The sequence below is a fragment of the Eschrichtius robustus genome, chromosome 1, assembly GCF_028021215.1.
Source record: "Eschrichtius robustus isolate mEscRob2 chromosome 1, mEscRob2.pri, whole genome shotgun sequence".
Classification (NCBI taxonomy): Eukaryota; Metazoa; Chordata; class Mammalia; order Artiodactyla; family Eschrichtiidae; genus Eschrichtius; species Eschrichtius robustus.
In genome coordinates this window covers 195,030,774-195,045,708 of record NC_090824.1, presented here as the reverse complement: position 1 = coordinate 195,045,708, position 14,935 = coordinate 195,030,774, and the positions used below count along the sequence as shown (strand labels likewise).

At 38.9% G+C, this 14,935-nt stretch overlaps 1 protein-coding gene across 1 annotated transcript in view; it reads right to left on the bottom strand.

Annotated features, from left to right (window-relative positions):
• Positions 1-14,935, bottom strand: part of PTER (phosphotriesterase related) — a 67,583-nt gene that overhangs the window by 18,954 nt on the left and 33,694 nt on the right. The window contains exons 2-3 of the mRNA XM_068561988.1: positions 10,571-11,042; positions 8,818-9,083 (exon numbers count right to left, since the gene is read on the bottom strand). Of these exons, the coding sequence (XP_068418089.1) occupies positions 8,818-9,083; positions 10,571-11,002 (698 nt within the window). The 5' untranslated portion in view covers positions 11,003-11,042. The remainder of the gene's footprint in view (positions 1-8,817; positions 9,084-10,570; positions 11,043-14,935) is intronic.

Here is a 14,935-nt window from a genome sequence, read left to right as displayed (position 1 = left end):
GTGATTTTCCACTCACTTACTTTATCTAATTAAGAGCATGAAAAAAAGTGTATCTAAATTGTGTCCTTTAAGGAGGTGGGCGAATTTGGCCTGAATAATCAGGGGTAAAGAGCCCATCCACTGCAATCTGCCTTCTCCTCTTTCAGAAACCCTTGGGTCAAATTCCTCTACCTTCCACAGGGAGAAGTTTTCAAAGAGAGAGATGTGCTATGTTCCTGCACTTAATTATCATTGTGCCTCTAATCAAACTCTAGGCCCTGGATTTCCATTAAAGCCCTTTGGTTTGTTAAATCGATAAGTAGAAGAAAGATTGAGGCATAGCACCTGTCTTTGGCCCTCCCAGTGACTCCGAGTTTGATCAGTAAATAGTACCCAAATACCTTCCAGCCATGTTGCTCTACCCAACTTTCCTTGGTGATGACAGAATTTTGCTGTCATAAAAATACCTACAGCTACTCTATAGTACATTGCAGAGAAAATTCCTTGGAGGCGGATGGCAAAAAGACTCTCCATGGTTCATCTTCTTCAATCCCATATACCCTGTATCAAACCAGGGGCAGAGGCAGTGCTGTGGTTATCTGCCACCTGGAAATGTGGCTAGGGTTTTAGCAGGTAGTCAAGTTTTAATACGTGATTAAAAGGCATAAAGCCTTTGTGGATTAAAAGCCCAAACAGGAACACATAAGTGCTGGTGTTCTTTTTCGACAAATGTTGACTCTGGGCGGCTATAACTGTCAAGGGCAGCCCCCTACAATGTTCCCTAGGGTTACATCCACCGCGGTCCACAGGCACTTCCACAGGCCTGTATTTCTTAAAGAGAACAGATGGTTAGGGGAGGGGCCCAGACACAGAAGCAGATTTATCTTGTCAGGCTGTTCTCTCCAGGCAAATGACCTGAAGCAGGTCACAAGTGGTCACATGACAACGGTGTGGTGCAGAGGTGTCCTAAGGTGCTGGCCATTCGTTAACTCTTCCCTCTCAGGGTCTCAACTGCTTCTTTTGGATAGGCATATAGCAGTTTCGTTGTTGTTGTTTTATGTCTGTGTGCATGTATTTTAAGGTAAAATGCCTTATTATGAATGCTAGTGAAGCTTTGTATATCTTTAAAAATATTTAGTTGTTGGTACTTCCCTGGTGGCGCCGTGGATAAGACTCCATGCTCCCAATGCAGGGGGCCTGGGTTCAATCCCTGGTCAGGAAACCAGACCCCACGTGCACGCCGCAACTGAGAGTCCACATGCCACAACTAAGGAGCCCGCGTGCCGCAACTAAGGAGCCCTGGAGGCGCAACTAAGGAACCCACCTGCCACAACTAAGACCCGGTGCAACCAAATAATTAAATTTAAAAAAAAAAAGATTAGAAAAACTTTAAAAAAATTTAATTGCATCAATGGCTTGTGGACACCTGGAGATATTTTATTTCGTATTCTCAAATGATAGAAATCCTACCTTTAGGGGGATGAATGAACAGTTCTACAGGTAGTCAAGGCTGAGCGGCAGTCTGGCTAGAAAGCCCAGTGTCCTAAAGAGCTGCAGGACAGAGCCAGCATCTTACCTTGCTACCCACAGTCACAGCAGCCTGTGGGTTCAGAACCTTCTCTTTCAAGCCTAAAAATTCCTGTTGTTGTTTTCCTGGAGGCCTTGTTTTCAGGATACTCTTCTTTTTGTGTGTTGTATGTGCATTCTGTTGCATGAAATACTTGTTCTTTTGTGATTTGTCCCCATTATAGAAGCTGAAGTCCTTGCCCTTTCAGCACAGGTCAGATTGTGTGTGCAGCCCAGCAGACCTCAGAGAGTCTGTGAAAGGCTGACCTAGTCAAACGCCAGCCTGGCAACTGTCTTGCTGTGAACACTCACACTAAAAAGCTAAAGTTGCCTGCCTCTGCCTCCCTGAATTTTTTTTTCTGTTACTTTATTTGGTTTGTTTTTCTAAATGCACTCCTTTTTCTAAGGCCATTTTCCCTAGTTGCCTGTCCTCTGAAATGTTCATACTTCTAGGTATAGTATCTCAGGCCTGGAACCCTGAATAATCCATAACATAGGGACAGAATGGGTGGCTGTTCTAGAATTGGTCTTAGGATTTTCTAGGATGCTCTGAGTTTGTCTGATGTCAGGTCAAGCTCTCCATTCCATCCTGGGCCATTTTAAAAGGAGGCATTGAAATGGCAGCCAATGAATCTCAGATACTGTAGCTTTACTGTTTAAAAGAAAATACATATACTTATGTGTATATACATTTTATGTACCTATACATGTTGTTTGATTTTATGAGGAAGGAGTAAACATATATATATGTATATATATATACATACACACACACACACGTAGAGTTTGATTTTATGAACAAGGAAGTCCTACTGTTGTAGAAGTTAATGTTTATTTCACAATTTTCAATGAAAGGTTATGTTCTATTAATGCCAGGCCTCATTTTCTCACTTACCTACATGTCTAAGTGTAAACAAATAGAGTTAGAAAGATTCTTCTTTAAGAATTAGCATGAGCCAGTTCAAGCAATAGGGCAGGCTAAACGTTCACAGGATACCTTGCCAACATAGTACATGTAAAATAATGAATAAAATGAAAGGGGGGCTTCCCTGGTGGCACAGTGGTTAAGAATCTGCCTGCCAGTGCAGGGGACACAGGTTCGAGCCCTGGTCCGGGAAGATCCCACATGCCGTGGAGCAACTGGGCCCGTGAGCCACAATTACTGAGCCTGCGCGTCTGGAGCCCGTGCTCCGCAACAAGAGAGGCCGTGACAGTGAGAGGCCCGCGCACCGCGATGAAGAATGACCCCCGCTTGCCGCAACTAGAGAAAGTCCTCGCACAGAAATGAAGAAACAACACAGCCATAAATAAATAAATAAATAAATAAATAAATAAATAAAATATGAAAAAAAAACAATTGTTAAAAAAAGAAAAAAAAATGAAAGGGGACAAAATATCATATTTTTAAATGCCTGGCTAAGCTGGTAGGAAAGTAAAGGACTTGTTCAGGGGGCAGAAACAAAAGAGAGAGCAGAGAAAATAAGGAGTAAGGGGTGACCTAGAGCTGGCGTTTGCCTGTTTTTTTTTTTAGTGAGGTATAATTGATGTACAATATTATGTAAGTTTCTGGTATACAACATAGTGATTCACAATTTTTAAAGCTTATATTCCATTTGTAGTTATTATAGAATATTGACTATATTCCCTGTGTTGTACAATATATCCTTGTGGCTTATTTATTTTATACATAGTAGTTTGTACCCCTTAAGCCCCTTCTGCTATCTTGCCCCTCCCCCCTCCCTCTCCTCACTGGTAACCACTAGTTTGTTCTCTATATCTGTGAGTCTGTTTCCTCTTTTGTTATAGTCACTAGTTTGTTGTATTTTTTAGGTTCCACATATAAGTGATATCATACAGTATTTGTCTTTCTCTGTCTATTTCATTAGCATAATACCCTCCAAATCTATCCATGTTGTTGCAAATGGCAAAATTTCATTCTTTTTTACGGTTGAGTAGTATTCCATTGTTTATAGACACCACATCTTCTTTATCCATTTATCTGTTGATGGGCACTTAGGTTGCTTCCGTATCTTGGCAATTGTAAATGCTGCTGCTGTGGACATTGTGGTGCATGTATCTTTTTGAATCAGTGTTTTTGGCTTTTTTGGATATATATCTAGGAATGAAATTGCTGGGTCATATACTAGTTCTATTTTTAGTTTTTTGAGAAACCTCCATACTGTTTTCCACATGACTGAACCAACTTACACTCCCACCAACAGTGCACAAGGGTTCCCTTTTCTCCACATCCTCACCAGCATTTGTTATTTGTGTTCTTTTTGATGGTGGCCATTCTGACAGGTGTGAGGTGATATCTCATTGTGGTTTTAACTTGCATTTTCCTGATGATTAATGATACTGAGCATCTTTTCATGACCATCTGTATGTCTTCTTTGGAAAAATGTCTATTCAGGTCTTCTGCCCATTTTGTAATTGGGTTGTTTGTTTTTTTGATGCCTGGGGGGTTTTAAAGGACGAAGTGAGAAAGAACTGGGGCTGAACAGAAATAAATCAGAGACATAGCCTCTGCCAGCACATGAAGGGAGTACTCCTCTCACCCAAAAACAACACCCATGTGGCTGGACTCAGTGCAAATCTGGCCCACAGAAGGAGTCTTTGGAGATTATATGTCTTCCTCAGTCTTGTCTTCTGGTGGAGGGGAGGCAGTTGGGAAAAAAGTCTTCCATGAGAATCTATAACCACAAACCTGCACTTACTGAGTTTAGGGGCCAGAATTCATAGCACCTGTGTGGTTCTAAAACCCTCAAATGCTTAAACAGTCACAAAAAGATAAATACGGTATGATTCCACTTGTATGAGGTACCTGTAGTCACATTCGTAGAGACAGACAATCGAATGGCGGTTGCCGTGGGCCAGGGGTGGGGGGATGGGAAGTTGATATTCAATGGCTATAGAGTTTCAGTTGTGCAAATGAAGAGAGTTCTAGATATCATTGCCCAACAATGTGAATGTACTGAACACAACCAAACTTGACACTTCAAAATTGTTAAGATGGTAAATTTTATGTTATGTGTATTTTACCATAGTAAAAATTGTCTTTTAATTTTTAAAAATTTAAAGTAGTCTCAGGTTGGTAATGCCCCCTGACTGCCTATAAGAAACAAACATAGCAAACAAACAAAAGGCCAGGAAAAAACCCTCCAACCCAGGATTTGTAATAATTTCCAAGGAATCTAAGATCACAGTAATATTTTACAAGGAAATAATGAATGAGGGCCAGAAGAACCAACAAACTATACGCTCAGAATGAAAAGACAGTGGGAATTAGATTTATTAAGTACAAGGTTAACATTGTATGCTTAATTTTTTCTTAAAAGATGAAGCTGAAAGCATGTTGAAGGAAAAAGAAATTATCAAAATTAACCAAGGAGATTTGAAAAGTAACCAAATAGAACTTACAGAAGAAAAAATAAAAACTATAGTTCTTAATATTATAAACCAAATTGATAGACTAAGCAGCAGATTGATTCCACTGGAGAGAGAAGGAGTAAATAGGAAGATGGAACTGAAGAAATTACAGCTCAAAGATGCAAATGGATGGAAGTATGAAGTGCAGGTATTAAGATCCTACCTATATCAACTTATAGTTTACAATGTGAATAATCTGGAAATATGGATGAAGCAATATTTGAAGAGACAATGGCTGAGGTTTTCCAGAAACAATGAAAAATACCCTTCTACTGAGGAATTCCAAGCATACAAAATAAAAAAGAAATTCACACTGAGATAGAGCATAGGGAAAATACAGAATACCAGAGACAAAGATGCTAAAAGTCATCAGAAAAAAAAAAAACAACAGGTTACTTCAAAGGAAGCACAATTACTTTGAGTTGATAAAGCAGCAATAATACATGTCAGATAAAAATGGAAAGGGCTTGGAAAGAATAACTTTTAAATAGAATTATCTATTCTAATTCACTATTATAAATTATCTATTATATTAAATGATCTCTTATGAATGAATAAATGCATTTTCAGACACATGAAATCTAAGTATTTATTACCAAAACAGACCCTCAGTAAAGGAACTTCAAATGATGTACCTCAGGAAATAAGTAATGATTTAAGGATAAAGATCTGATATGTGAAAGGAAATGATAAGCAAAGCAAAAAAGCAAAAAAGTTAATCTAAATATACATTAACCATGTTTTTTAATAATAAAATAATGTCTAATCACTGGGATTAAAAAAAATCAAGTAGGGAATTCCCTGGCGGTCCAGTGGTTAGGACTCCATGCTTTCACTGCCAAGGGCCTGGGTTCAGTCCCCGGTTGGGGAACTAGGATCCCACAAGCCGTGCAGTCTGGCCAAAAAAAAAAAAAATCAGGTAGACCCCACATCCTGGAAAATATAGCCTATGACTTAGATGGTGAGTAATTGAGGTTTCTAAAGTTCTTGTATTACTAGGAAGGGAGGAAGGTAAAAATGTTTACTATATTTCAAAATGTTTAAATTTGATGTGTTAAATATACATGTTAAATTTTCTACTATAACTACTAACAGGATATAAATTGTACACATACCTTCCAAAGAAGTAAAGAGGAAAAATAGAATATGGAGGTGGAAAAAAAACCAATAAAAAGAAATCAAGAAATTTTAACAATAACTATGACAAAAAAAATGAAATAAGCATATCAGTAAACATAGTCAATGTAAATCAACTGAATTTAGCATATAAAAAAAGAGAATGGGTAAAACTCCAAACCCAGCCATATGCTTTTTATACAAGACACATGTAAATTATAAAGACAAACACAAAAAGATTGGTACAGTCACATTAACATCAGATAAAACAGCTTTTAAAACACTAGTACTGGGCTTCCCTGCTGGCGCAGTGCTTAAGAATGCTCCTGCCAATGCAGGGGACACAGGTTCGAGCCCTGGTCCGGGAAGATCCCACATGCCACGGAGCAACTGAGCCCGTGCACCACAACTACTGAGCCTGTGCTCTAGAGCCCGTGAGCCACAACTACTGAAGCCCATGTGCCTAGAGCCCGTGCTCCACAACAAGAGAAGCCACCGCAATGAGAAGCCCGCGCACCTCAACGAAGAGTTGCCCCCACTCACCTCAACTAGAGAAAGCTCACATGCAGCAATGAAGACCCAACGCAGCCAAAAATAAATAGAATAAATAAATTTATTAAAAAAATAAAAATAAAAAAAAATAAAACACTAGTACTTACATTGCGAGATAAAGCAGCTCCATATATGTTGATATAAGTTTCAATTCATCAGGAAGATATAATAATTTGTATGCATGTGATAACATAGCTTCAAAATATATGAAGCGAAAACTGAAATATGCACAATCAGAAACTAAAGATCCACCATGAGAGATGTTAATATACTTCTCATAGTAACCAATAGATCAAGCAGTCAAAAAATCAGTAGAAATATAGAATATTTGAACACCATGATTAACAACTGTAGTCTAAGGGGTATATAGAGAGGATTTATATAATAACAGCAGAATGCAATGTTTTCAAGAACTTAATAAATATTTTTTAATTTTTAAAATATATATTATCTATACTCTTTTGTATGCCTGATATACTTCACACTGTTTAAAAAGAATCAAAAATCATCCTTACTGATTAAAGGTGCTACATATATTCCATATCATACAAAAGTATATTATCAAATACATAATTTTACATTCAAATGAAGCTACTCAAGATTGCATAGCAAATGGTAGAGGCAAGATTTAAAAGCACATGTCTCTGGGTCCAAAGATTCTATTCTTCACACTGCGACGCACTACCTCTGTGACCAGTATCCAGAAACATCCCTCTGTTTTATCAGTACAACCAGAAGATTCCTGAAGATAGCCAAGTATTGATCTCAATAGCAACCCAGCTGCCAGGACAACTGCCTTTACCTTGACGTCCCTCAGGTTCCCCGTTAACACTGGCTTTTCTGTTCTGCCACAATTATAATATGTTTTATTTTTTCTCTGCACAGGATTTTACAGTATTTTTATTAAGATGAAGCATTTTACCAATACGTTCTGTAGGAGCATTAGTTTATTAAATAGCAGACTGTCAGGTCTGATGGTCAGGATTTATCAGTCTGCTAATATGGCTGTATTCCACTTTGCAAGATAGAAGTAATTGTAACGTATTATTAGTCTCATCGGTAGTGTGTTAATTCTTTCATCAATTCAATGTAAAGGCCGATGTCTAGCCTTTGCAGCATTGTTAGGCTTCTTCATACAAATAACTGCAGCCAACGTCTGTTTATATAGTCAGTTATTTTGCTGAGCCCTACAGGTCTAATACAATATGAGGGGGTTGAGTGGTGGACCTCAGAAAGACATGTCCATGTTTCAGCCCTCTGAATCTCTGAAAGTGACCCTATTTGGAAAAAGGGTCTTTGCAGACATAATCACGTTAAGGATCTTGAGATGAGATCATTCTGGATGATCTGGGTGGGCACTAAATCTAGTGACAAGTGTCCTCATAAGAAGCAAAAGAGGAGACACAGACAGGCAGGAGGAGGCCATGAGAAGACAGCAGAAATTGAAGTTAGGCTACAAGCCAAGGAAAGCCTGGAACAACCAGCCACTGGAAGAGGCAAGGAACGCTCCTCCTGTAGATCCTTGGAGGAAGCGCAGCCCTGCCGACACCTTGATTTCAGACTTCTGGCCTCCAGAGCTGTCAGAGAATACATTTCTATTGTTTGAGGCCTCCCAGTTTCTTATAATTTGTTACAGAAGCCATAGGAAACTGAGACATAATACCGCCAAACAAATAATATACGTATTACTATTACTTTTTTAGCGTGCATTTTCCAAAATTAAGGTGATTCAAACCACCAGTCACAACAACACACCTCAACATTTCTATGTGTGTGTTTATTCTCAGGGTGAAAGCCATTCAATTCCCCTTCCCTTCATATCTGCAGATAAATTTATCACTCTTAACTACTGGCAAATACTGAGCATGTGGAATTGGCACCAACTGTGACATCATACCCTGAGACAAAGTGGTGACACCAACTGTGAAGCATTATGAAGGATTAAGTAAATTAAAAGAAATGCCTTATGCAAAATACCTAGGATACTGACACAGGGTAGGGACACAAAAATGGCATTGGTGATTTTTATTAACGTCTATGGTAAAACTTTATATATACTATCTTCCAAGTAGTTAGTAGTTTTTTTCTAGTGCTTTACTGATCTGATGATTTTATTTATTTGATCATTCATGAATCTTGTGATGGTTCGCACTAATTGGTAGATGGTCTGCTTACCTATCAAGGTGTGACATAACTGTTTTGGAGATGTCTGCTCCAGCTTCTTGCAGCACTCGGATAATCTGAAATGGTGCACTTCGATTCCTTCCAGGGTGAATAATAACAGGACAGCCAAGCTTAGCCTGAGCATGAGCTGTTGCCTGTAGAACCTTTCTTTCACTCTCAGTCAGAGGCCAGGAGCAACCAATTTCCCCAATAACGCCACACTTGATACTGGTTCCATCAGCTCCATGAAGAATTTCATTAACAAGGACATCAGTAAGCTGAGGAAGAGAATGAAAATTGATAGACTGAATTTTATCAACATAGAGTCACCACAGTATGTGAATGAATTTCGTCATTCAGTCACTCATTCTTTTAAAAATGTATCCAACATTCATTCAGTTAGTATTGGTCAATGAGAAAGGCATTTTACTGACCAAATCTCAAATTCAACAAGTTACTGTAAAAGAATTAGAAAAAGAATCGATAAATGTATATGTATAACTGAATCACTTTGCTGTACACCTGAAACTAACACAATATTGTTAATCAACTCTACTCCAATATAAAATAAAATTTTTTTTAAAAATCAAAAAAACAAGTTACTCTAAATCAAAGAGTCCATAGTAACTTGCTGTGATTATTTACCAAGAAATTCATGGCTTTAGGAGGCTGCAGGGGAAAAAGTGACTTAATGAGAGTACATTCATTGTACATTCGTTCATTGAGATAAAAATCTGTATTTTAACCTAAGGGGCATCCAGAATGTGAAAAGACTGCCTCTGAATCTGTGTCAACTGTAGCAAGTAATTCTTTAATTTTCTCTTATTCTTCTGTCCTTTATCCTATACAGCAAAGCAGATTCACAGCACACAATACTAAGATGGCATTTGGGGGCTCATATTTATATTGAGTGGTTAGAAGAATGTGTAATCCCTGATATCAGGATAGTCTTCAAATAATATAAATGTACAAAAAGGGAAAGGCCTGACTGGAAAAAAAAAATGTGGATAAAATTTTGAAATAGTAAGTATTTTAAAGATTAACTGACTCTTTGCAAAGACTGCAGCTGACATTCTATGCCTATGAAACAGGCAATGGAAGATACATATATACATATATGTGTAAACACACATCTAAATGTATATTATATGTATGTATAGAAGGAGAGCACACACACATACAAAACAGCTTTGTGGCTTATCCTTTCTTTTTGTCCCTGAAAGATTTACTTTTCCTCCTGCCCATTCTTGCTTAAGATCATATTATGACAAAAACAGGAAAATGGATTTTCTTCTACCCCTCCTGGTTTGTAAAAGGAGAAGGAAACATACTCGCAACTGTGCCAAGTCTCTGCCTGCCAGGTTTCACCCGACAGTGAATTTTTATTGCTGGTTATCATAAAATCCAGAAAGAAAACTGAGGTTGCATAACTGAAGCTTCTAATGGAAAACTGAGGTTTACACACAGACTGTGCCACCGCTACCGCGCACCATGATATACATGAATCTAAGTATTAACCCATTGGGTTTTCCGGTGACCAGTGCATTAAGATCTCCTTCCTGGATGCTTTTTCTTTATGAAATGAAATGTTCCTAATTTAGGTCCCATTGACAGATGCCTTTGCTAGCTAGCAAATTTCTACAGCATGCCTCTGAGCCAGTGACATTTCCAAATGTAGATGACACGTAGGGATAATCCACGTTCTGAAGTTCTGATGATTCTGATTTTACACGCAAATATTGTCCAAGAAATTAGGGCTTTTTACCTGCTCCACTGACATGGCTCTGGTCTCTGAAGAGTGAGTTGCATCCACATAAAACCCAGCTCCGGATATGATGTGGACACCAGTCTCCTCTGCAAGCCGCTTCAAGGTCTGCACATCTCGGCTGATCCCCGTGGTTGTATTTTCCACCAAAGCTCCTCCACCTTTGGCTTTAAAATCCAACAACTCTTCCTTGACGGCTTCCGTCTCCTGATTCAACTGCAGATTCTCTCTATGGGAATAAGGGTTTTTCTGGATCCAAAATAAATTTTTCATTGTAATAGGTTCATTGGAGATCACTTCATGGCACGGAGGCGGTGGGTAGTACGAGCAGTCAAAAGTCATTGTCAGATGCTCGTGGGTCAGGGTGCGGCCCAGTTTGCTTGGCTCCACAAGGCCCAGAACAGTTTGGACTTTCCCACTTAAGGAAGACATTTCTGATGGGACCAGGAGATGCTCTAAAAAAGAGTGTTTTCTGGAAAAAAGAAAAGTGGAATCAGAAAATTTAACACACACATAAATTCTGTCCATAGGGGATGTGAGGCTGTGAACGTATACCAGTATAAGAGAGAGAATCAATGAGACTAGAGATACGACCTCACTTATCATCCTGCCAAAGTCAGAGTCTGCTGCTTGTAAATTGCTTAAGTTCACTGCAGCTCTAAGTGACATGCATGGCGTTAAATGTCCCCCAACCACTTCCATTGGGACTCCTCTGCCTGATTTAATCCCAAACTCATCTACTGGAAGTATTTCTTGATATTCAGTTCACATCTTTCTTTTGCTTAATTTTACCTCATTAGTCATAGCTATGCTGCCTTGGATAATTCAAAAATAATCTCCATTAAAAAAAAAAAACTCTTCATAATCAATAACGTCTCAAAAGCAGCCATGTATCAGAACTGTTTCATTTGCCATTTTTCAGCTAAATTAAATATACTGAAGCTACTAATCATTCCATGACTCATTGACTATCCACGTGAACAAATTTCTGTTGAAGGTCCACCATGTAGAAATTGGATATATAAAGAGAAATACGACAAAATCTCTGACTATGACGATTTCACAGATTATTCCCCAAAAAACAGCTGGAGGGAGTACATCTAGGTTTAATAATGAAAAAACAAAAACAAACAAACCTCTCCATTCTAGATGTTTTATTTCGCCTAGGGCACACCTCAGAAATACACTTCAAAAATACTGAAAAGCAAAAATGCTTAGGCGTAATGAGCGACTGTGAGTTACTGAAACTGAAGTCTGTTGTCTCTCAAAAGAGCAAATACCTCTCTGTTTATCCTCTGTTTACTTTCATTTGTGACACAAGTTAAGTGTGCACCAAGTTTCTATCAGTGACAGCAAGGACCCGATTCCAAGGCTTTTCATTTCCTAAATGAAGGGATTTCGCTTGAAAAGAAAAAAGACAATCCTGAAAGTGGTGAAGGTACATAGTCAAGGGCAAAACCACGGCCAGAGACAATGTTCCATTGAATCACCAACTGGACACACCCAGACGGACGGTGGAAAACAATCTGCTGGGAACTGAGTAAAACAGTGTCTTTCGAAGCTCTCACATTGTTCCTTTTTTTTTTTTTCCCCTCCTCTCCCCTCTTTTTAATTGTGGTAAGATATATATAGCATACAATTTGCCATTTTAACAATTTTTAAATGTACAATTCAGTGGCATTAATTACATTCACAATGTTATGCAACCATCACCAGTATCTGTTTCCAAAACTTTTTTCATCACTCCAGACAGAAACTCTGTAAACATTAAGCAATGATTCTCCATTCTCTCTTTCCCCAAGGCTCTGGTAACTACCAATTTACTTTCTGTCCCTATGAATTTACTTCTTTTAGATATTTCATTAAATATGTGTTCTTTCACATTGTTCCTCTAAAAGACATTCTGAAACCATTTTCCCCCTTTGATGGGGGAGGCACATCCCTTTGATGGTCTTCTGAGAATCAGTTTTCCCATCTGTAAATTAGAACAACAATGCACATTTCATAGGCTGCCGTAAGAATTAAATTACATAGCACAGGTAAAAAGACTTGTAAAAGTGCCTGGCACCCAGCACACACCTTCAAGAAAATAGTAGCTTTGTTATGCTCGTTCTGGAAACTATTATATATGTCCTGGGTTATTTCTTTTTAGAGGAAGTGGTTGATTAGAGAAGCAATGGGTATAGGACAAGTTTGTAATGGGTGTAGCGCATACAAAAGACAAGGTGAAAATAAATCAAGGGTGGAGAAAGAGGAATACTGAGTTATGGGGCCACTTTACATCAAGCCACTACAATGATCTGGAATGCAGGTGTTTGATATATACTAGCGTGCAATGCATAAATGATTGACTTAGACTGTTTGACAGAGAATTTAGGACTTGTGGCTAGCATGGCCATTAATTGTTGTTTGAGGGTGCTTGTCTGCAAGCCAGGCTTCCAAAAGCTAAGTATTTCACGTGGCGGCCATAGCGGAAGAAGATCGTTATCTATTTAGAGAATCACTCTGTAGCTGCCAGTCACTACAGAGGGCAATATTTTCCATTGATGACGTCTAGGAACTCACTGTTCGATGCCTTATTCCTTGTTACTGTAGCTAGTTCCTTCAGTTGATGAAATCAAAGTACCATTAATAATAGACTCAATATCCCATATGGGTTCATTTGTTCTTTCCCTCCTTATGGTTGATGGTCTCACCCATGTGTTCCTGGAGAATCACCAGGGGCCAGAAACTTGGATAAACTGACAAAACACTATCACTTTGACTAGAAAAGCGCCACACTGCATAGTTAATTGATATAGATTTGAAAGAGCAATGTTGGTAAGTTTCAAGCTCACAAGCTGCAAGTCTTCGTGAAAAAAAACATCACCTAGGAAATGTCATCTCCTCTGGGAAATTCCTCTAACACTCTCAGGCGGAACTAGTCGGTGCTTCCTGTGATCACATACAATGTAACCCACACTTAAAAGATAAAAGAAGAACAAACTATAGCGAACACCACTCTATGCTAGAATGTATCTTTTAGCAGATTAAAATATGCAGGTAGATTTCCTAGTTCCTCTGCAGTGAGGGAGCCCTTTTGGGTCTATATTCACCCTGGAACTTGTTCTCGTCTCAGTCGGCAGGCAAGGGGCTATTAATGGCCCTCCTCCATAGCGAGAGTACACAGAATACAGAGGACAGTAAGTGGGCAGTAAAAGCTGCAGTGCACAACTGTGCAAACAGGATGACTCCCCCCCCCCCAGCCCATGCAAAAAGGAGGCTTCAGGCATTTTACAGAGCATCCGTGGCAAGCTTCCACACTGCATACACCTGCACAGAAGGTAGTGGGAAAAGGGTTAGGCAGAGCTATAAACACATTGGCCACAAACTTTGTTGTACTTCTGGTATGAAATCTGAGCAGTCAGAGAGACTGAGGACAATCTACAATTACTATGACAGCCTGATCAGAGGAAACAACTCTTCCAATTCCAATGGGTATAGAATTTAAAAAAAAAATAGGACATAGAAATTTAAAGAAAAAAAAAAAAGAAGAGGAACAGAATCAGAGAACAGCAGTACTGTACCACTGAGCTGGAAAGCAGAGACAATATGTAGGATTGGTCTTCTTTGAAAACATATGCATAAATGAACTTTTATAAAATGTATAGCAAATTGGCTAAATTACTGGAGTTGGGTGGTGAGTAGGTAGTTTGGGAGCAATTTTAGTTTCATTTCACTGAAATTGTGCCACAGCTGTTTCACCCTCGCCATTACTCTTAAGATTTTTTCTGTCTACCTAGGGTGAAGAGCCATTTCAATTATATTTCATATTTCAGAGAGTAGGACTTCTGGACCTCTGAATATTTTACATATGAATGTATGCAATTTCTTTAACAGCAATATACTGCCCAATTTCAGACATAAGCCCTCTTCCTGCCCCTACATCTGCTGCACCAGGTCCTAGACCAGATTGGAGATACACGATTTATAATTTTAGAAGCAATGGTGAAATTGGCAAGTTGATGTTTGATGAATTGATTTTCAGTTCACTTGTTCAACAACTGTGTAAGTTCTAAGCTCTGTAATAAATCCCTCGGTCCATTTCACTTATAGTTGTTTCCTTTCCCTAATCAAACCCTAACGGATTAAAAAATGGGAAAGCATTTCAGAGTTTTATGCAGGAGAAGATATGACCTGAATAACCTGGCAACTGTGTGGAGAATGGACAGAAGCGGGGCCAGTGTGCCTACAGAGACCAGCGGGGTGTTGCTGGAATCTGGACAAAATCCAGTGGTGGCTTAGTCTGAGCTTGATGCCAGTGGAGATGGTGAGACAGCAGAAGCAGAAAGAAGTACAACAGATGGAAGTTTCTCACTGGCCTTG